At 42.8% G+C, this 22,603-nt stretch overlaps 1 protein-coding gene across 4 annotated transcripts in view; it reads left to right on the top strand.

Moving 5' to 3' along the window:
• The window catches only part of syne1a (spectrin repeat containing, nuclear envelope 1a), a gene marked incomplete at its 5' end in the record, with an annotated part of 86,570 nt that overhangs the window by 46,994 nt on the left and 16,973 nt on the right, over positions 1–22,603 (top strand). For all 4 annotated transcript variants that reach the window (XM_034202757.1, XM_034202756.1, XM_034202755.1 and 1 more), the window contains 34 exon segments: positions 68–241; positions 7,188–7,379; positions 8,187–8,318; positions 8,495–8,595; positions 8,814–8,964; positions 9,064–9,192; positions 9,325–9,498; positions 9,635–9,850; positions 9,979–10,080; positions 10,195–10,314; positions 10,416–10,616; positions 10,725–10,898; positions 11,013–11,144; positions 11,837–12,033; positions 12,216–12,348; positions 12,466–12,648; positions 12,766–12,915; positions 13,066–13,242; positions 13,343–13,498; positions 13,591–13,746; positions 13,849–14,019; positions 14,196–14,329; positions 14,424–14,628; positions 15,807–15,989; positions 16,120–16,266; positions 16,487–16,641; positions 16,965–17,112; positions 17,195–17,289; positions 17,389–17,623; positions 18,103–18,297; positions 19,537–19,662; positions 20,678–20,833; positions 21,270–21,428; positions 21,872–22,038. In XM_034202757.1, coding sequence (XP_034058648.1) covers positions 68–241; positions 7,188–7,379; positions 8,187–8,318; positions 8,495–8,595; positions 8,814–8,964; positions 9,064–9,192; positions 9,325–9,498; positions 9,635–9,850; positions 9,979–10,080; positions 10,195–10,314; positions 10,416–10,616; positions 10,725–10,898; positions 11,013–11,144; positions 11,837–12,033; positions 12,216–12,348; positions 12,466–12,648; positions 12,766–12,915; positions 13,066–13,242; positions 13,343–13,498; positions 13,591–13,746; positions 13,849–14,019; positions 14,196–14,329; positions 14,424–14,628; positions 15,807–15,989; positions 16,120–16,266; positions 16,487–16,641; positions 16,965–17,112; positions 17,195–17,289; positions 17,389–17,623; positions 18,103–18,297; positions 19,537–19,662; positions 20,678–20,833; positions 21,270–21,428; positions 21,872–22,038 — 5,426 coding nt within the window.

Here is a 22,603-nt window from a genome sequence, read left to right as displayed (position 1 = left end):
TATACTATAGTGTCAGAGCTGTCTCACCTGCAGATTCTTAACATGAGTGTCACCTTCACCCCAACAGGAGAGACTGAGTGAACAGCTGGAGGAGCAGAGACAGGAACAGGCACTGCAGCGGTACCACAGTGAGGCCGAGGAGCTCGACCATTGGCTGCTCAGCACTCGTGCCACTATAAGCTCAGCACTTCAACCGCTGAACGAGGACTTGGACATGGAGGAGCAGCTCATCGACTGTCAGGTAAGAACTACTTTTGTACTTTATTTAAAGGCTGGGCTGAAGCACGGAACGTTTTTGAGCTTGATTTTCATGGATGACAATGTTGCTGACAGTAGATGGTTTGATGTATCCTTAAAAAGCTGAAACAATCCACAGAACCAACAGTGAGTCAAAACGCAGAATAAGAGACTTATTCTTTCCAATTAAGTTAAGGACTTTTTTAGGGATAGTTGTTGGTTTTTTGTCATTTCTGCCATACCAGAAATTGATGAGAGAGGACTCCTTTCTTTTTAGATTGGGGTGACCTTAAACACAGTTGAGCTTTTTTGACTTCATGTGCACCTTTAAATCAATATGTGTGACATGCAGCAATCGTCCTAAAGCTGTAATTGAACACATGATGATGCAGTTATTTGGCACGTGGCAGGAATTCTGTTAGTATTAAGACATATGGGATATGGGTTTGACCCTGTGATGACCCTCATCACTTGACCTCAAACATTCCTCCACAAGCCCGAGTGTGGTTTCCCTACTCATTATGTTTCTTCGGTAACATCTCCTTTATCTGTGGGGTAATTAGCATCCATGGCTGATGGTAGAAGTAGTCACTAATCCAACTGTGTGTCCTTTTAAGGGTTTTTCAGTGACAGTGTGTAACTTGTGCAGTGTAATTAGAAAGGCTTTTTGTAAACAGTGCCACTGCTTTTCATTACCTCATTTCCTTTCCTGTTTTTATCTCTGACAATGGTTCCGTTGTGTATTTACCTTGACTGTTATTTCACTGAAGTATCCATTTGAAGCTAGTTAGCAGAGGTGTGGACTCGAGTCACCAATTTGATGACTTGAGACTGGACTTGACAAAATCACAAAAGACTTGCGACTCGACTTGGACTTGAACACCAATGACTTGGGACTTGACTTGGACTTGAGCCTTCTGACTTGAGGTGACTTGATACTTTAATTCAGAGGTCTCCAACACGCCGATCGCGAGCTGCCGTTAGAAGAGCAGCCTCCCGTCGGGGAAAGCAGAATCTCCAGCCGCCCCTACTCTTGCTGAGATTCCTTGCAGGCAGGGGCGGGTCTATATTTAGCTGGGCCACCATGCGGCCAATCATATGCGAGGACACACTAGGATCATACCATTATGTGAAAGAAGGGTGGGGGGCACAGCAGGTGTAGTGGTACAGGCCAGCTGCACAGAGTGACGGGGAGACGGATTTAAATGCAAGTGCGTCGGAAAAAGTCAAGAAATGAGCGAAAACCGAAAAAAGAAGCAACATCTGGCTGCTTTTCAGTGATATTGGAGAAAGCAAAGCTGAGTGCAGGATTTGTAAAATGAAAATAACCTTCAGAGCAGGTTTTTTTTTTTGGTAACCAGGATTTATTGTCAGAGGTGGGAGAAGTTCAGATCTTGTACTTGAGTAAGTACCAGAGTTTAGGAATACTCGGTTACGATAAAAAGTCCTGCATTCAAAATGTTACAAGTAAAAGTACAAAAGTATTAGCATCAAAATATACTTAAAGTAGCCTACCACCTGCAGAGGGATCTAGATTCAGATGTGTTCTTTTCCCCAGAGCCCGCCTCGCTGCACATTATCCCTTGCATAAAGATAGATTGTGGGTCCCCCATAACATGTTGTACACAGTGGAAATAAACATTCTGGTCACCTTAACATCAGGGATCTTATCCATTAAACTCCTTCTGAATCAAACCGTCACGGTAGCCTTACCTTACTGATCCCTCTTAAAATAGAAAAAAACACGTTACTTTACCAGCAGAGAGAAAATTGATTATTAAATTATGAATGTGACTAATAAAGAGCAGTTTGATTATTAAGTATTATTCTGTTGATCGATGTCATTACATTACAGTGTTTCCCACAGATCTGAAATATACTTGGGGGGGGTGGTGGTAGCGGGGGTGGGGGGGGGTTGAGGTGACGTGCAACAACATTAACATTAACCTTTCTGTTGGTCGCTTGTTAGCAGACCCTTCACGCGATGGCAGAGCGAACAGGTACAGGCAGGGTCCATAATGATAGCCCTATAGTTTAAATCTACTACCCACACATGAACATATGGAAATGGGTTACTATTTAAAAAAATAAATGTATTTCTAAATGTTTAGGAACCTATCCATGTGATTTTTAGTGGGGGTCGACCTCAAATCCTCTAGGGGGGTCCAGGGGCATGCCCCCCCGGTAAGATTTTTTTTATGTTGGAGTTAAATGCATCAATCTGGTGCATTTTGAGGGGAAAATAAAGAGACTAGATCTATGGAAACACCTATATTAAACAGAACTGTATACATTTCAATAATCATAAAATCATGGCCATAACCAATAACATACCATTTCCAATATGAAAAAAACACTGAAACTTGTTTATTAATATATTTTTGGTTCATTTATAGTTGTGAGTGTGTCTGTGCTCCTGAACCAGCCTCTCCTGTCTCCCTCCTCTCCCCCTGCTCCTCTTTGAGGCAGCAGCAAAGACTAGTTTTCTCTCAACAAGTTTTAAAAGTGTATCTTATCTTTTTTCACCTAGTTAACTTTTTATTTATTTATTCATGCATATTTTACTAATCACATTACATTTCATTTAGCTGACGCTTTTATCCAAAGCGACTTATAATGACCGATTATAGGGACATTCTCCCTGGAGTAACTAAGGGCTAAGTGCCTTACTCAAGGGCACACTAGTGGTGGTGTTCCTGGCGGGATTTGAACTCACAGCCTTCCGATCTTCAGCCCACCTCACTATCCATTAGAGATTAGACCAATCACTACCCTCTCAAATGGAAATATGTGTTTACATAAATGGTGACCACACCGTTTGAGACCCACTGAGAACTTAGACTAAGTTAACTATCTAAACACTCAGAGTCCTTTACCTCGCCTGAGCTGAGGTTATCCCGAGCTTGAATGACACACAGAGACCAATCAAGGGCTTTGATTTGATCATGTCGGCAGGCCACATCATGTGGACAGCCAGTCACCCTGTGTGAGACAGGCCACTTAACAGGCCAGAAGGAGGCGAGAACAGAGCAAGGGAGCGAGGGATCATTGTCCACAAGTTAATCGATCGCAGATGGCGTCGTGGTCATGGACGAATAAAAAAAAAAACTATAAAATAAAAAAAAAAAAAACCTAAATGGGTCACGAAATATACTTGGGCGGCCGTTAATATACCTGGGCGGCCCGCCCAAGTATAGTCTATGTGTGGGAAACCCTGCATTACATTACATTGCATTTAGCCGACGCTTTTATCCAAAGCGACTTGCTGGGGTGTGCAGTTTAACCATGTCCTGAATGTAGGAAGGGCCAGATCCATTCGCAGCATGGTAAGCAAGTACCAGTGTCTTGAAGTGGATTCTAGCAATTACTGGAAGCCAGTGAAGGGAGCGGAGGAGCGGGGTGGTTACATTACATTTGGTGAAAAGCACATAAGGACTTGTTTAAGACTCGTTTTGTCAAAGTTTAGGACTTGGACTTGACTTGAACTTGCCCATCCTGACTTGAGACTTGACTCGGACTTGAGCGCAAAGACTTGAGACTTGACTCGGACTTGAGCGCAAAGACTTGAGACTTGACTCGGACTTGAGCGCAAAGACTTGAGACTTGACTCTGACTTGCAAAACAATGACTTGGTCCCACCTCTGTTAGTTAGTCTTAGACTGAATCAACAAACAAATGCACTGATTTGGCAGCTTAACTTTTCAATACCAAAACTGATATAAATACATGTTCAAATATTCAAGCTATGATGCACAATAATTGGCTTCTCAGCATTAATAATGTTAGTTCTGTCACTCTGTCATAGTGTGTGTGTGTGTGTGTGTGTGTGTGTGTGTGTGTGTGTGTGTGTGTGTGTGTGTGTGTGTGTGTGTGTGTGTGTGTGTGTGTGTGTGTGTGTGTGTGTGTGTGTGTGTGTGTGTGTGTGTGTGTGTGTGTGTGTGTGTGTGTGTGTGTGTGTGTGTGTGTGTGTGTGTGTGTGTGTGTGTGTGTGTGTGTGTGTGTGTGTGTGTGTGTGTGTGTGTGTGTGTGTGTGTGTGTGTGTGTGTGTGTGTGTGTGTGTGTGTGTGTGTGTGTGTGTGTGTGTGTGTGGTGTGTGTGTGTGTGTGGAGCAGCTTCGAGACAGTAAGCTGATTAAAGCTCACATATGGCCCCTGCGGAGTTCAGGTCTAAAGGTCTGGCTCAATGCGGGTTCTCATCTCCAGGGGGTTTAAACTGTATGCAACGTAGATTATTACAGTATCGACCCTAGAGAAAGGGCACAATGTGAGAAAGGATATGAGGTTTGTGAGATGAAGCGGGCATAAAGGCAAGAGAAAGGGAAGAAATTGAAGTGGAGCAACTCAGGCAAATAGGGAGCAGTAAAAATCAAGGAATAAACAGAGGGAAAAGGCGATATAAAGGCATACTTAATGTCTGTTAATGTCCAAATGAATCAGGTGTCTGTGTTACAATAGTTGTTTTTATTCTTTTATAGCCTCAGTTTGGTGTGACCGATTCTGATTTGGGTTTATTTAAAAATGTACACAGTTCTGGAAAATCCCTACACTGTAAGCGGCTCAGTACCCACTTAAGCGTAGCCTCTCACGGGTCAGCGCTTAATCAAATACTTTACGAGTCTGAACTTTCAGCCCAACATTGTCTCAACCTTTATACTAAACTCCACCTTGTGATGTAGCTGTGTCAATCCAAGCAACAACATTTAAGGTTTTGTGCTTAGGCAAGGCAAGTTTATTTATATAGCACCTTTCAACACAAGGCAATTCAAGGTGCTTTACAAAAATGATAGACATTCAGACAAAGGCATTTAAAAACAGTCATTCAAAAGAAAAGATAAAGGCTTAGGCCAAAGGAGAGGAATTTGAGTTGCAATAAAGAGGCTTTTTGTGGTGAGAAAGTGTAGAGACAACAGGTTCCACACTTTCCCAGTGATCCACACAGCGGCAGCTCTGGGTAGAAGCACAAGAGTTGTATGTTTCTCTGTATTCAGGAAAAAATCTCTGGTGAATGACCTCCTCATCTCTGCCAAGGGCCCTTGTAACCTCGTGTGAAAGAGGAGGGTTAGGGTTGAATCTGCCCTTCTGCCATACAATTACACCAGTTTACAGAGAGTCTGGACGTATGAAGGGAGGGTCTTTTTTTCTTTTGCTTCTCTGATTAGAAAATGTAAGAGAGGGGTTAGTAGAATAGGTCTAAAAAGAAGAGAAACGGAGTAAGATTAAAAAAGAATATGAGAACTGATGAAAAACATATTGTATCCTTAAACATTTGAGGCAAGGAGATGCAGAAATAAAAAGCATGCAACCAGGCTTGGATTTTCGTCATTTTAGGGGCAAGGCCATTTGGCCTTTGGTGTCACACATTTTTTCAGGGCGGAAAGTCCACATGCCAGAGCACAAAGGCCATTGAGGGACAAATTAGGATTTGGAGCTTAAAAATAAATAACTTCACTTTCTAATGACAAAAAACAAATCACTTTTTTAATATCAATAATCGTATCATCATATAGGCCTATCCCTACTTAGTATTAATGTATCTAAAATGAAATACTTTACTTTGAATAATTAGTGTTTGGTATGTTTTCCATCTACTACTACTCCCATTCACAAATCCGAAATGAAATCTAAAAATCAAAAATTCTATTAATATGTAACAAATATATTCCATTTCAGAGCAGAAGAAACAGCCTTCAAGGGTCAAACTCTGCACATACATCATTCAGCAGTGCACAGTGAAGCTCCAACATCCAACTGTATGAATAGGCAATACTTTGAAATGCAAAAGTGTGCGTGCGTGCGTGCGTGCGTCTCTTTAATCAACTCCTCACAGCTCCTCATATCTGTTCAGAAACTGGACAAAAGTTAAAGATGTACAAACCACAGACTGTCTGTGTCATGATGAATACAGTCGCTGCTTTAATTCTGTCTTTAGGACGTTGTTGTGAGTTTGGACGGAGGAACTACAACGTTAGTTTAGCCTGATCGATCCAATCTCCATTCACAAAACACGCATTTTAAGAGGTTTTTTGCATGCCGTCTTGTCTGCACACTTGTCAAAGCATTAAAGCATGGTTTTTACTAATCGTTATCAGTATTTAGTTACTTCGGCATCATTTTGAAACGTGTATTACAATGAAATCACGGTAAAATAGGTTCATTTGGTCGTAGTTGGTTTCCACCACAGTATTTACATGGAGATAAGCCCCGCCCCCTCTCCAGCGCGTCCTGTTTGAATGACAGGAGTAAACACAGCTGACAGCCACGGTGAAACTCCAGCGGTTAGAGCAATGCGAGTATTCGCATCGCGTCCGTTGTGAACACAGCATAATGCAGTTCAGAAAACACTGTTCTGACGCTTTTAAAGCAACTTTTAACAGTGTGAGGGGCCCAAAGGCCATGGTGGCCGTAGGACGTACAATTATTTGTGGGGCATAACGGCCAGACCGAGGGGCTACGACGGCCATGGCCGTCGTGGCCGCCATGAAAATCCCACCCTGCATGCAACTGAAATATGCTGCATGTTATGTTAGTGGAATTACTGTAACATTTTACCTTCTCATCCAAAAATATAATAAAAACTAACATCGCCCTTTGGTTCTTCTGGTTGCAATTTGTGGTGAAGGCTTTCAGATAAACATTGCTTCTTTTTATTGGGCCACAAGCAAAAAGGTTTAGGAATGATTTTTCCTTCCAAGAAAACCTTTAATGCTGAAAAACATTTGCTAACACATCTTAATGCCGAGATAATACTTTTTGTAAAGCTCTGTGAAATAAAGTCATAGCCGTGATAGATACATTTGGCATGTAGAACCTGTAGAAGATAATAACTGCTGCTTTATTATGTATGCATAAGATGTTATGATGTTTATTATGAGACTAGGAAAGTTAATGTAAAGGATTTTGAGCTTTTGAACAGTTTAGCTTGATTCTCAACTATAACTCTTTCCTTTCCAGAATATGCTGTTTGAGATCGAGCAGAAGGTGTCGTATCTCTCCGAGCTGTCCATCCACAGCGAGAGCTTGCTGTTAGAGGGCCGGGCTGAGACCAAGGGAGAGGCGGAGCAACTCGCTTTCAAGCTGCGCTCCCTCAAAGACAGCCTGATGGAGCTGCAGCAGATGTTGCAGGACAAACAAATTGGCATACAGGTGAGCTCAGAGGTCACGTAAGGTCGTCCGTCCTCTCCTTTTTCACAACCTAAATTCTCTTCCCCTCCACATTCCCACACATTTTTCCTTCCTCTGTGTCATTTTTGTTCTGCTGGCTGCATTATGGGACACTGTCTAACTGTATCAATGGTAGTATTGTACAAATACTAAAGGTCATGTCATGCTCCTTCATAAAAGTCCACTGTATTCCACTACGGAACAACAAGAGCCTGTGTGTCCCACAATGGGCCTCAAACAACAGACAAAAGGATGCTACCTCATCACATGCTTACACTAATGTACTGCAGCAGGTGTGTTTCTGATGACTCAACAGTTTGGCTTTGTCCCTTTGTGAAAAATCTACTCAAATTTCTTCTTCAATCTCCACATTTTAACTGAAAATGGGCCCTTGTTGCTGGCTTCCCTTAATGTGATAATATAACAATGTGTAATTGTAGAAAATAATGATATTAATTAAAGTCACCCTATAACACATAGGATCTACAAAAAGTATTTTGTCTGAGTTCACTTTAACTTCTTTTTTTAAATATAGGACTTAATTAAATTGATTTTAAATATAGATTTATTCTAGAAGTGTTGAAATCTCAGTTTTAGTACAGTTAAGTGAACTTACATCAAGAAGTTGATTACTTAATCTATGCACACATACAGTATGGACCAAACTTAGCGGGAACAAACTTAATCGCCTCTTCCCCAGAGAGAAAATCAGATTCCCTGTCCTCTTCTCTCCTGTTAAAGTGTTTGAGCATTTAATCAAATTCTGAAGTTTCCTGTTTTTTCTCCCAGGGTTCATTGCAGGAGCAGGAGGATAGTGAGCCAGACTCATCTCTGTCTCAGAGTCCCAATGTTCAGGAATGGCTATCCCAGGCTAGAACAACACGCACACAGCAGCATCACAACAACCTTCTTCGACAGAGGGTAAGACGAAGATGAACTTTAGTTTAGTTTTTATATTTAATAAACCTGAGCTGAGCTTATTTTAAGCACTGTACTTTGAGTGCCAAAATGGATAACATGTTTATTGCAAATCTATTTAGTTTAATAATATTTTTTAGATTCATCTGATATAACTCTGAGATTTTGTGGCCTTCTAGGAGCTGCAGCAGCAAGTAGCTGATCAGAAGAGGCTGCTGCAGTCTGTAGCCAGCGCTGGAGAGGAGTTACTCAGCCAACAGACCACACCCAATGGGGACAGGTACTTCACTTCTGTCTATTCAGGTTTCTGTGATTTGATAATATTTGTTTATTATAATATTTAGTATTTATTATGGCCATTTGTTCCTATCTGGGAGAGTTATTATATGAATGAATAATGTGTTAAATCTGTCAAATAAACAAACGTGTTTAAAAAACATTGACAGTCCGGGACCAGATAAAAGTATCTTATACAACCCACCTCTCTTCCTCCCACAGTGAGATGTCCATCCCAGGAGGAGTGTTGTTGGAGTCTGAGACTTTGTCTCCGCTGGAGCAGATGAGGCAGCGCTGGGAAAACCTGAATAAAGACCAGAGCACGAAGCTGCAGCTCTCCCTCAACTCCCTGGAACAGGACCAGCTTAGCCCGGTACACATGCCATGCGTCATAGATTGTGATGTGTTTCAATACAAGTTTACTGCCATGTCATTTTACACTTTTATTGTAATTCTTCCCTCTTGTTCTCAGGTGCTCCACCGGTCCCGTCTGTCCAGCCCCAACGTTGTGTTCAGAGGTGTTTGTGCCAGCCAGGACTCTCGCTCTCCCAGAGCTTTGTTCGAGGCCTGCAGTCAGACTCTGGAAATAATCGCCCTTGAGGTAAGGCACATATTTCTTCCTTATGATAACTTCTCATTACTTATTGTTCCCAGTGAAAATGTTTTGTGTGAAAAATATTCTTACTGAAAGCTTTTAATGCACTGAGATAATATTTTGTCTTCTTCCTTACAGACGGCAGATGGTGACAGGAAACGTAAATCTTCTTCTGGAGAAACAAAAATCCAGCAGGATCTGTATGCTGCAGTTTCAGCAGCCTCCTCCTGGTTAGATGCTGCGGAGAATCAGCTGCTCTCTGGTCCTGTGCTGCTGTCTGAAGATACATCGACACAACTCACAAACCTAGAGGTATTAAATTAGATGTTGCTACCCTGGCTGGCACCAGAAATACAACATAAACATCACTAATCAACAGACAACGCGATCAAAATGCTACTAGATGGAAAATAATCACCTCATAACGGACCTCTGCTCTTGTGTCTAGGGTCTGAATAAACAGCTAAAGGAGATGACCGGGGAAGTGAACCAGTGCAGAGAACTTCTGGGCGGAGGAGCAGGTCGGCTCTGTGGAGGAGAGGAGCAAGAACTGATGGAGGACACACTGGAAGGCCTGCAGGAGAGGATGGGGCTACTGGATGCCACTCTGGACCAGCACTGTGACTCCATGAGGGACAGGCTGCAGGAACACTCAACCTATCAGGTACATAACAAGACTGCTGAACCACCAGTCTGATTTTGATGAAACTTAGAGTATAGAGCATGTTTTTCTTAAAGTTAATCTGCCTCTCGCTTGGTCTGAGCTACGGTCTTTTCTGTTGTCCTTGCCAGAATGAACTGAGGATGCTGTTCACAGCTCTGAGTGAGAGTAAACACCAGCTGCTTCAGAAGATGGCTAGAACTGTGGACAGACCTGCATCCAAACAGATAGAGGTATGATACAGACAAAGGGCAGATACATAAAAGATAAAACATATAGGGACAGTATTGGAATTGGCAATAGCCTCTCAATGGACATTTTCATTAAATGTGTTGCATCTTTTGTAGACATTATCAGAGGTGGATGATAGTCTGAGGGAGTTTGAGCAGAGAGTGACGGAGATGAAGACAAGGGCAGAGGGACTACAATCTGACCAAATCGCTCACCAAGAACTTCTCAAACTACAGGTAATATCTCCTTCCTAAGGACCTTATTTCTGTTTCTCTTGTGGTCATTACCTCCAGGAACTTTAATACTTCATCACTGACATATTGATATATATTTGTAGGATGCCTATGAGGAGCTGGTGCTGATGGTGGGCTCCAGACGTAGCAGCCTGAACCACGGCTTGTCTCTCAAGGCTCAGTATGAAGCTGCACTCCATGACCTCACAGACCTGGTGGACACCGCCCAGGACAAGATGGCTGCCGACCAGAAGATGACAGTGGCTTCTGTTATCGAAGTCCAGATTTTGCTGGACAAACACAAAGTAAAGACAATGAGTAAAATGGATACTGTTTTTCACTGAATTGATTGTTGTTGATTAAGAGACCAAGTTATTTTACATTCTAACAACTATGTTTTTCCTTAAATCCAGGACTTTTTCCAGGGTCTGGAATGCCATATGATCCTCACCCAGACGTTCTACGGTAAAGTGTCCGGTCTCGTGGCTCAACGGGAAAGCCAGGCCATGGAGGAGATAATGGCCTCAGCCCACAGTGTGCTCAAACAGGCCCACAGGAGGGGAGTGGAGCTGGAGGGCATACTAGAGGTGAGGAAAAGTTACTTATAAAAGAATAGAAGTTAGCAACAGTACAATTTAGTTAAATGAAACAACATGCAGAATGAATTAAGTCAACTATTTTCTTTCTCCTCTGTTTGGCAGTCATGGAGCAGGCTTGTGGAAGACTACCAGGCTCTGTGTAGACAGCTGGAGGCGGTGGAGTGTAGCATACCCACTGTAGGTCTAGTGGAGGAGACGGAGGAAAGACTTGTTGAAAGGATCGCTCTCTTCCAGGTAAACATCTTTATACGAACAAAAGTATATTTTTATGATTGAGAAAAAGATGACGATGAAAACAGCACCAACGTCATTAAACACTTATTGTGACTACATCAACCCGCAATATTTTTAACGCAAATACAAAACTAAAAATATACAAAAATGTCTCTTTATCGTAGTTGACAAAAAGAGGAGTACAAATATTATAGGCTGGTTTTTTTTTCATTGCAGCATTTCTATCTATATAAATCTGTTAAAAAAAAAACGAATACGGCAGGACTCGCACTAAATTAAAGGTGGGGTAGGTAAGTTTGAGAAACCCGGTCGAGATACACTTTTTGTTATATTCCATGGAATGCTCTTAACATCCCGATAGCAATGAATATCTTAAGTGCTTTGACAAAAACCCATACAAAAATGTCATCTGTGGAAGCCGTACTGTAAAAAGCACGACCAATCATTTTAGTCGGCCCGGCTAAAATAACTGGATGGCCTACTTGCCTGTCGCCTTCCATCTGTGCACAAACTTATATCGTGCCCTCATTGGTCATGTGCGCGTTCGCAGATTTTTTCCGGCTGTGTATTTTCAAATTCTAGCACACTCGAGCTGGTTTCTCCAAAATGACCTACCCCACCTTTAAGCAAATGGGCTTACAAGATTAACACTTTGAATTGTTAATTCATCAGTTACCCTTCTCCTATCTTAGCGCCTAAAGGCCAGCCTGACGGAGCATCAGCCCCAGCTGTACCAGTTCCTGGAGGAGGGCAGACAGCTCCTCCTCTCTGTTGGCTGCTCAGACCTGGAGAACCAGCTGACCCAGCTTGGAGACCACTGGCTCTCCTCGACAACCAAGGTCAACAAGGAGCTGCACCGCCTCGATTCCACGCTGAAACACTGGAGCAGGTCAGCTTCTAACAATAGTCTGTGCTATTTGCCAGTGTGCCAAGAATAAAATAAAATAAATTATGTAGCTATGTGAGTCAGCGATCCTGTTGGTTATACGTAGAGGCTGAATACAGAAATAAATATGCCTTTAATCTTTTAGAAGCTGTCGGTACTGAAAAATAATTGTGTATGAATGTCAGGTACCAGAGTGAGTCGGCACAGTTGAGCCACTGGTTGCGGTCTGCTCTGGACCAGCTGGAGTTCTGGACGACTCAGTCAGTCACCGTGCCTCAGGAGCTGGAGACCGTCAGAGACCACCTCTACGCCTTCCTGGTAAGTTTGGTTATCACACAAGCATCCAAAATGTACCACACAACTAACAATAGCATTTATAGTATTCATTAACACATGGCTGGATTCCAACTTATCTCGCTGTCGTGTTTCTGACAGGAGTTTTCCAAAGAGGTGGATGCCAAGTCGTCCTTGCGCTCCTCTGTGCTGAGTACAGGCAACCAGCTCCTGCGATTGAAGAGAGTCGACACAGCTAGTCTCAGGACGATGCTCGGCCAAATCGACACTCAGTGGGCTGAGCTGCTGACTCGTATCCCAGTAGTACAAGAGAAGCTACACCAGGTCTGAGAACAGCAGTTGTTACACTTAAATTGTTGACTATTGTCGCACAATTTGCTTCTCAAGGGGTTTTGTCCTAGCAGAGGAAACTTCTTTAACCCCTCTGCTTTCGTCCCTTAGTTGCAAATGGAGAAGCTGGCATCCCGACATGCCATCACAGAGCTGATGAGCTGGATCTCTCTCATGGAGAACATCATACAGGAGGACAAGGACAGAATAATGGCAGCTGTAGGCTCAGAAGTGGTCCAGGACTTTTTGCAGAAGTATAAGGTAGAATATAGTTTTTTCTCTTTACCCCAAAAGGGCTCCCAAGTTGTACCTCTCAGGTCAAGCTGCCAAAGAACTTCACATATTATAAGTCAAGGAGTGTATTAACAGACCCTTTTATTCCCTCCTCCTCATGTCTCATTTGTATTTCAGGGTTTCCGCATAGATCTGACCTGTAAGCAGTTGACCGTGGACTTTGTAAACCAGTCGGTGCTGCAGATCAGCAGCCAGGATGTGGAGGGGAAGCGCAGCGACAAAACAGACTTCGCTGAGAAGCTGGGAGCTATGAACAGACGGTGGCAAATTCTACAAGGGCTCATCGCTGAAAAGGTCATTTCAGTCTGTGTAAAATTAGACTTGACTGTTTCCGTCTGACATTTTTCGTATGCTGTTGGGTTTTCAACTTGTTTTAATTCTGTTTTAATTTTAGATTCAGCTTTTAGAAGGAGTTTTGGAAGGTTGGTTGGAGCATGAAAATGGAGTTCAGGCCTTGAAAACCTGGCTCACTGTACAGGAGGAGAAACTGAAGAAGAGACACAGGATAGAGGATGTAGCATCGGTGCAGACTGCACTTAAAGACTGTCAGGTACACATACAGTACATAAAGCACTGCTCTCAATGCCTAACACACTTTTGTAGAATGTCTATATTTATAAAAATACAATTTATTTATTTCAGGAGTTGGAGGAATTGGTGAAGGAAAAAGAGAAGGATCTAGAGAAAGCAGAAGAAAGAGGAAATGCTCTTATACAGGATAAGAAAGAAGCAGCATGCTCTGTTGTCAAAGAGACCCTCAAAGGTCTGAACCAATCCTGGGCTCATTTGGACCACAAGGTGAGCTTTTTGGAGCACTTACCCTCCTTGCCTACACTTTCCTATTGAACCCCAGAACTTAAGACACTTACAAGGTTTTGTATACCTTCCTTTTCTCATCAGATAAGTGAGATGAAGGTGAGCCTGCGGTCGTTACTGGAGCAGTGGACGCTATACCGCCGAGCTTCGGAGGAGATAAATGGTTACCTGATGGAGGGGAGGTACTCTGTGTCCAGGCTGCGCCTCCTTAACGGGTCTCTGGAGGCGGTGCAGCAGCAGATGGAGGGTCTGGAGGTAAGGAGTTTATTAAAAAGACTGTAGATGGAGCATAAAGTCATGCTTAAGATATTTGTCTGCACCGTGTTTAAAAGAAAATCAACAGTGATTTCTTCTTCAAATAAAAATGTTTTAAGCAAATTTAAGAAACATTAAAGATGAAATTGACTTTTGTTGGGTGTCTATTTTTAAAGAACATGCAGGAGGAGATGGATAAACAGGAGAGCAGCCTGAGGAAATTTGGCTCGGTAACACACCAGCTACTCACACAGTGCCACCCCTCTGTGGCTGAAACACTCAACACAGCGCTCCGAGACTTCAACATTAGGTACGGGTCACACAAATACATCCCTGAGTGACTTTACAGGAAGTTGAAGCAACATCTGAGCTGAGGTCAATTTGTTTCGCCTCCTCTGTTTTAGGTGGAACAGTCTCCTGGAGCAGATCTCAGAGCAGCTGAGGAGCAGTAAGGCTCTGCTGGGGTTGTGGCAGCGCTACAGGTCATCATGTGGCCAGTGTGTGACGTCAGTGCAGAAACAGGAAGCACGTGCCGACCGTCTGCTGAAGAGCGCCACCGACAGTGAGATCACAGAGGAGGAGAGCAGTGCCTGGATAATGGACTGCGATGTGAGTAGAGATAGGACAGTGTAACAAAGCAGTTCACTATGTGGTTATGTTCAAATTTGAAAGTACTTTGAAAATGTTGAAAGCACTTTCATAGTGATCATTATATGTATGATGCAGTAGCATGAGGATTTTGTGTTCACATGTTTACTAAATTGGAATTAATTCAATGTAATGTAATTCTCAATCTGAGACCTAATACTAGAACCTATTACATTCGGTGGAAGTGGTAGTGTTTATTTGATAAACAATATTTGTTATGATCGGTATTACATTTACTGATACAGTCATGTAAAGTTAATCTAGTTCACAGTGTTTACTACATATTGATTGGGTATGTAGTATGCAGTATGTAGTAACCTAGTATGCCATTTGAAGCACATGATATGATTATTTAAAAAATGTTTTGACAGCATTGGGAGCTTACCCTCTGCCTCCTTTCTAAGACTTTGTGAATAAGCTCTGGAACGGCTTGTCAGTCCACTATGAGGATCCACAAAGCCTCGCTCCCCTCTGCAGAATACCAAATGGCATCCTGCCCTTTTGTCTGCTTGAATGTAGATTCACAGCACAATTTAACAAAGGCCTTTTGAAAAAGCGACTGCAAAGGGAAAGACAGGCCGATGATTTACACTACAGGGGTCTCCCGGTGTCACGCTGGGCTTATAGGGCCATGCTGGTCGATGTCTGAAGACGCAGACGGCACATTTTGGATGCAGACTGTTGCTAGACACTGTGTGGTTCTACACTGTTGTTGGTGAATGGGCTGTCTCTTCTGCAAAGCATTTTACAAGCAAATCAAGCCTTTTTTTAATCCAAAAAATACAACAAATTCTCTTTAATTTTGGATGTTGAGGGTTCCCTTCAGGTGTTTGAGGAACTGCCTTCCCTGTACTTCAATGTATTCTTGCAATGTCAAACATTCATTTCAAACATTTCAGCCTGCTGGCCTTTGTGCTCTAATGAAGGCGATCAGGCCTAAAACACTTTTTACCTTTGGCCATTTAACGTGAAACGTCTTTGTCTTTCCTTCGCATTTAAACCACAGTCCTGTCGTTCCTATGCCATTAAACATGTATATGTAGATATTATAAATGTGTATAATATCATAACTCTCAATCACTCAATAGTTAGTGTTTCTGGTTCTAACCTGCTTCTCTCTGCTGACATACCTGTTGTAGGCGTGCATCGCGGACCAAGCCTCCGTGCATCAGTCCCTCCGGCAGCTGCAGGCTTTAGGGGAGCAGCTGAAGATCCAAGTTGACGCCTCGTCCTCAGCAGCCTTACAGTCCGACCATCTGTCACTCACACATCGCCTAGCAACACTTGAGCACGCCCTTAACAGGCAGCAGGAAGTACTGCAGGTAGGATAGTGGGGATTTGTGGGCATGGACCGAATGAAAAACATATCTCTGTTCCCTATACACAACCTCAATATATCAGTAAGGTAAGCCATTCATTTGTATTCTAACTGTGTCTGTCTGACTGTTTCAGTGTGGATCTCAGGCCTGTGAGGGTTTCAGAGAGCAGATGGACGCACTGATCCGTAAGGCTGAGGAGGCCGATGAGGTGCTGAAGGAGTCGGACCCGGTCGGCTCCCCAGAGCTCACTGTGGTGCAGACGCGTATGGAACAACTGAAGGTATGAAAAACATTGCTGTCTGAGTTATTGTGTATTAATTGAGTTTAAACATCTGGTGCTTTTTCAACAAAAACATCCTGTATAGCAAATCACTCGACCATACACTAAAAGTGAATTCAATTCATTAGATTTGCTTTCATTTGATAGACAAAGCATGTTTTGCACATAGTTGCACTTGTTAGACTGTCATACTAAAAAATGTGTATTTATTTGTTCCTAGGTTCCCTTACTGAAGCTGAGCAGTTTGTCTCCGGACCTGGAGCGTGTGAATGAGTTGATGTACAGACTGCCGGTCAGCGACAGAGACGTTAAACGGCTGCAAAGTCTCAACAGAGCCTGGGCCACTCACTCTGCTCACCTCACCGAGAGATTCAGGTACCTTTTAAACTTCACCTTTTTATGTAAATACAAGAAATAGCAGTTCATATTTTTATTTATTCATTTGTATAAATTAACAATGACATACTTTAAGAAAGTGTTTGTAACAACATTCATATTGAGTAAGACTTTCATTGAGGGTTCTCCTATAAAAAATGTGCCACTTTAATGAACAAATTACAAAACTAACTAATTATGAATTAACATTTTGCCTGCCAGTGTAAGTTTTAGTGGTTAATTAATTAAAGGTTTTATGCTTTAAAACTCATAATTAGCCTCCAAACAGGAAGGTATAACAGATATCCTCTGTCCCTCTCCAGTAAACTGCAGGCAGTGTTGCTGCAGCAGCAGAGTTTCCTGCAGAAGTGTGAGGCGTGGATGGACTTCCTGTCTCAGACTGAACAGAAGCTGGCTGCTGAGATCTCAGGAAACTACCAGAGTCTGCTGGAGCAGCAGAGAGACCATGAGGTCAGAGAAGCATTTCAAGGACATGTGCACCAAATGCAGTTTTAAAGTGTTGTTATTAATATAGATTTGTTTTGACTTTCAGTTGTTCCAGGCAGAGATGTTCAGCAGACAACAGATTCTCTACTCCATCATCAGTGATGGTCATCAGATGTTGGACCAGGGACAAATGGATGACAGGTAAACACACTACATTTTAAAAACAAGTCAGATTTTATGAATACATTTATCCAGTTATGTGGAGAAAATAAGTAATTCTTGATGTTTTCTCTCATACAGGGATGACTTCAGTGTGAAGCTGGCCCTGCTGAGCCACCAGTGGCAGGGTGTGGTGAGGCGGGCCCAGCAGAGAAGAGGCATCATTGACAGTCTGGTCCGACAGTGGCAGAACTACCGGGAGATGTCAGAGAAGCTGCTGCAATGGCTTCAAGAAGTGACTCGTGATCCAGATGTGCATCAGCCAGGAGAACCCGTCGCCCTGCAGCAGGCCAGAGACCTGTTGGATCAGATTCAGGTAGGGGACGACACTATGGAGGAGCCTCACTCCTTAACTTATCCCCCTATTCAAATGTATTCTCTGAAATTAATAATCCAAAGTATTTATGTTTGATAATAATGATATTGAATTTATAATTAGTGTGTAGAGCAGGTGCAGGAGGTCGGTCACTGAAAAGTAATTATTTCTTATAAAACGTATTCAAAAGGTTTGCATATTAATGAGGTCACTGGGAGAGAGTGTTTTAAGCTCATTTTCATATGGCAGACCTTTTTCATTTAAAATGTCTAGTCCATGTCTTGAAATCTTTACAATCATGTATCCTACCTAAAAAATACTCATACATCTTGTCAATCTTTAAATGTAATGTCATTTAACACAAAAATGTAAGCAGATCTAAACCTCCCAATACTAAACCCTCACCCCTTCCCCAACCGTAGTCTCCCGTAGTTAACCTGCCCCCCCTCCGCCCCCTGTCCCTGTCTCTGCTCCTCCAGCTGAGGGAGCGCGTGCTGCAGCGGCAGCAGGGGTGCTACATCCTGGCGGTGGAGGCCGGCCGCAGCCTGCTGCTGTCGGCTGACTCCCGGGCCGAGTCCACCCTGCAGACTGAGCTGATGGACATTCAGGAGAGGTGGAGGCACGCTCACCACCGCCTGGACCAGCAGAGGAGGGAGCTGCACGGCATGCTCAAGGTGAGACAAAAGTACAGCTGGAGCAATAGTGAACATGTTTCTTGGTTTGATTTTTTCTAGGTCCTTTCTGTCTAAGCTACGGTTAAAAGGGACAAAATAAAACATAACTGACTGTCTTACTATTTCCACTCCCTGTTCAATGCTGAAGTTCCTATACTCATTGGGATGCATCATGCAACATTATAACAGTTTAACAACTATAGAGCTTTTAGCTAAAGCAGTTTTAAGGGTGAAAATGTTCCCTTTCAGTGCTGTATTATGTTACATATGACATGTATGAAGCGTCATTGAGCAGAGTGGGTGTTGAAGGCTAAGCTTGGAGCTGTGTCTCTATCGTGCTGCAGTGTGAAGGGGCTGAAGGTCATCTGTACCTGTTGTACATGCATCTTAAGTCCTGAATAGAAGTGAAGGACAGCGATAGAGCAGCATCTACCATCTTCAGATAAATTGCTGAGCACACTCACTCGTGTTCAAGCGTTATCAAATGGCACAAAGATATCAAAATGCCAGCCCAGTTCACACATATTCACACACTGTGCAGTGAGCTGAAATGATTTGAACCCTGCGAGGAAGATTTCACAGGCTGTGCCTTTGGCCTGTTTAGAAACAGGACATAGTGACGCAGTTTTAAAGATGCTTCCCCAGATTTTTTTCTTTTTTGCTGAACATAGTTCCCTCCTCTCTTGATCTTATTTTCCTTAGGACTATTCCTACTCTCTCTCTCTCTCTCTCTCTCTCTCTCTCTCTCTCTCCTCTCTCTCTCTCTCTCTCTCTCTGTCCTTCTTGGTTTGCACTTAGAGAGCAGCTACTGTAGCTATTTTAGTCCTCTTTTACCATGACTCTAACTTTAGGTATGCTACTTTGTTGCAGCAGTTCTTACCAAATATTTCCTCGTTTTTCCTGAACTTGACCCTGTTAAGGCTCTAAGAATAGCTTTTGGAGCAGAACCTTTTCATGAAGCTGTGTTAAATCCCTTCTTTGTCTGTTGGATTTTTGCTGCATCAGTCTTTTTAAAGGGGAGGTTCAGAGCTGAGTGGCCTGTCTACTGCATGATCATTGATGTTGACTGTCAGTTTATGGTTGTGTATTCGGCAGTTAACCCATACTGACGCTGCAGCTACAGGAAGAATTTATAGCAACTTCCCTGAGTAATAGAAGATCTACAGCCTGTGTTGGAATGCATGTGTGTGTTTCTTTTATGCTCTATTTCTTACTGTGCATGTTTGTGTGTGTATGCAGAACTGGGAGAGATGTGAGAAGGGCATAAATGCATCACTCGAGAAACTGAGGGCCTTCAAGAAGAAGCTGTCTGTGCCACTGCCCGACCTCCACGAGGAGCTGCACTCAGAGCAGATCAGATGCAAGGTGAGGAGAATCTATGCAGTATAAACATATATGCATGCACGCTCGGTTTGTCTCGGAACACATTCACACACACTGACCTGTCCTTCCTCTACCCCTTAATCTGGCTATGGGGACAAACAGATAACAGACAGACCAAACAAAAAAGTCTTATCTGTTAGCCGCTGTCTCAATGTATGACCTTGTTTTTTTGGACTGTTGTTTGTTCTCCTGCTGGCTGTGATAATTGTTTTGAGTCGTTCAAGTTTTTATATAATATAAAAATAACTATTCTTGTTTTTATTTAAGTCTTGAAAATAATTGACTTCCTGTGTTAATTTATCAAAAAAATATTATTATTATAGCTGAAATGATGCTGGGCTGCTGCTTGAACGAGCAAACAGCAAACGGCTTCATATTTATGTGTGAAAATTCACATCATTTGCAATTTACCACTGGACTCTGCAGTCATGCATGACATGCACTGAGCTCCTTGGGGGGAGGAGGGCTTTGAGAGTAGTTGCACATTGTTAGCATCAGCTGAGGGAGAGAGGGGGTGGGGAGAGAGAGAAAGAGAGAGTCAGAGCATCGGTGCTTGCAGTGGGGGATATTTATATATGTGTGCGCGCTTTCTTTTGTGCGTGTTGCATAATGGAGACATGCTCGGCGTCCACAAATGATTACGCCGCAGCAAAACCGTCACAGTGACGGAGGAGGAGGAGGAGGAGGAGGAGATGCAAGGTTTGATGTGTCTGTTACTTTATCTTGCCTTTAACCTAGAATGGAGCTGTTTTATTTTATGAATGTAATATGTATGTCAGTGTACACTTAGCTTTTCCTCATCCCTGTTTCTGAGGTTGTAGCAGCTGCAGTGGAGCTTCAGTAGTTCTGTTCTGTGGTTTTTCTGCTAGATTTGACAATAGCTGTTGTCAAAACCAGCAGAAAATCAGTCTTAACCGGCTGGTGTGAATGAATCTATGCATTCAAGTCTATGGCTCACCTCAGTGTGTTTTAAATCAATCTTGTCTTGTGGATGCAGGAGTTGGAGAGCAGTGTTGATGGCTGGACTGATGACCTCACTTCCTTGTTCCTGCTGAGGGACTCCCTGGAGGGTTTGGTTAGTGCAGATGACATCACAGTCCTACAGGAACGCCTCCTGCTGCTCCAGCGTCAGTGGGGGGAGGTCAGCCACCAGGTACAGTCACACAGTGCAGCCTTTTCACGGGGGTTTTGAAAAGCTGATGTTATTTTTCTGCCCCAATCAAAACTCAAAGGGCTTGTTTGTGTGTGCTAACAGCTGAGATACATTTGACAGAGTAAGATTACAGCTGTTGCGCACTTTTTACTCCACAGGGCAACAGTGTTATTCTGAGCTCGGTGCTACTGTGAAGTGTGTTTTTGATAAACAGAGCATTAGAAGAATTAAAGTGACTCAGCATATTCTGGTTGCTGCTTGAGTAGGTTTCTTTTTGATAGCATTAACTGTTCAATGAAACCCTTTAATTTGTTGTAACAAATGAATTTGTTATCTTGCACAAATGTAGTTATTTCCTTAAATGTTTCACATAGCTTAACCAACCTTTGTTCTTATCATCCCATCCTCCCCCCCCATCTGTCCTTTGTCCCCTCAGCTGACCCTACGCAGGCAGCAGGTGAGCGAGAAGTTGAACGAGTGGGCCGTGTTCAATGAGAAGAACAAGGAGCTATGTGAATGGCTCACACAGATGGAGAGCAAAGTCTCTCAGAATGGAGACATCAGCATTGAGGAGATGATCGAAAAGCTGCGAAAGGTGATTATAGCACAAAGACAAACAGAAAGAAAATACCGTAAGCACATACTGTATGTAGACGTTAAAAAACTCAGCACAGCGACATTTACACATGCCAATCAGAGGCCCGATTGTTTCAACATTTCTAGAATTTGGTCAATGTTTTACATATTTATTTAGCATCATACAATATTTACTACCCAAATCGTAACTAAAACCTAAATGTTTACTGGTACTGGCATGTTTGGAACAGTCATGTTTGCATGTTTACAAAACAGTATCTTTTGAATTCAGATTCATTCCAATAAGTATTTAGTGCACAGTGCATTGCCCTGGAAATGACCCTACTCATCATTTAAACTTAATAATGTGGTCTCATCTCTAGTTTAATGCACAGTTCTATAGACACACTGTACACACACTCACTCCTCCCTGTGTTAACCTGCTTGCTATCTCTCTCCCAGGACTACCAGGAGGAGATCAGTGTGTCTCAGGAGAACAAGCAGCAGCTGCAGGTTATGGGCGAGCGCCTGTCCAGGGCCAGCCAAGACAGTAAGGCGGCCGAGATCCAACACAAACTGAGCAAAGTCAGCGAGCGCTGGCAGCACCTGCTGGACCTCATCGCTGCCAGGTGGGTGTGCGAGACTCTCAGGAGCAGGTGCAGAGTGTGGTCTGATAGTAGAGTTCGGACTTATACTTCTATTGCTTTAGAGATGGGGTTTGGCTCGAGTCGTTAATAGCACAGATCATTGATGATAAAGAGTAACATGTAAAAAGTGTACAGAACAACTACTAACAAGTTAACATTCAAAACATTTAGTTTGGCTTTAGTTTGTGGTCTGATCAATTATGCATAATTATATTATAATTATGCATAATTATTATTTATATTAAAAGAGAACAGTTTCTTCTCCCCAAAGCATACTCTTCAGCCTACACATCGCCCATGCATCACTCCTTCCAATGGAGTAGAGGTTTTCTTAGTTTTTCTTAGTGAAGGAATGTAGGGAATTAATTTTCCCATAATGCTTCTGAGGAATTTCCTGAGCTCCTTGCCGTTGTCAGAGGGGATTCCACTTGGTGAAGCCGCCAAGCAAGCAGAGAAAGGTCACATTCCTCCTCTCACCTCGACTCTCCCTCTTTGTCTTCATCTACCTTTATGCTCACCAGACACCTCTACCTAACTGAGTGTGAAC

Source organism: Gymnodraco acuticeps, unplaced genomic scaffold (genome assembly GCF_902827175.1).
Source record: "Gymnodraco acuticeps unplaced genomic scaffold, fGymAcu1.1, whole genome shotgun sequence".
NCBI lineage: Eukaryota > Metazoa > Chordata > Actinopteri > Perciformes > Bathydraconidae > Gymnodraco > Gymnodraco acuticeps.
This window is presented reverse-complemented; position numbering and strand designations above follow the sequence as displayed.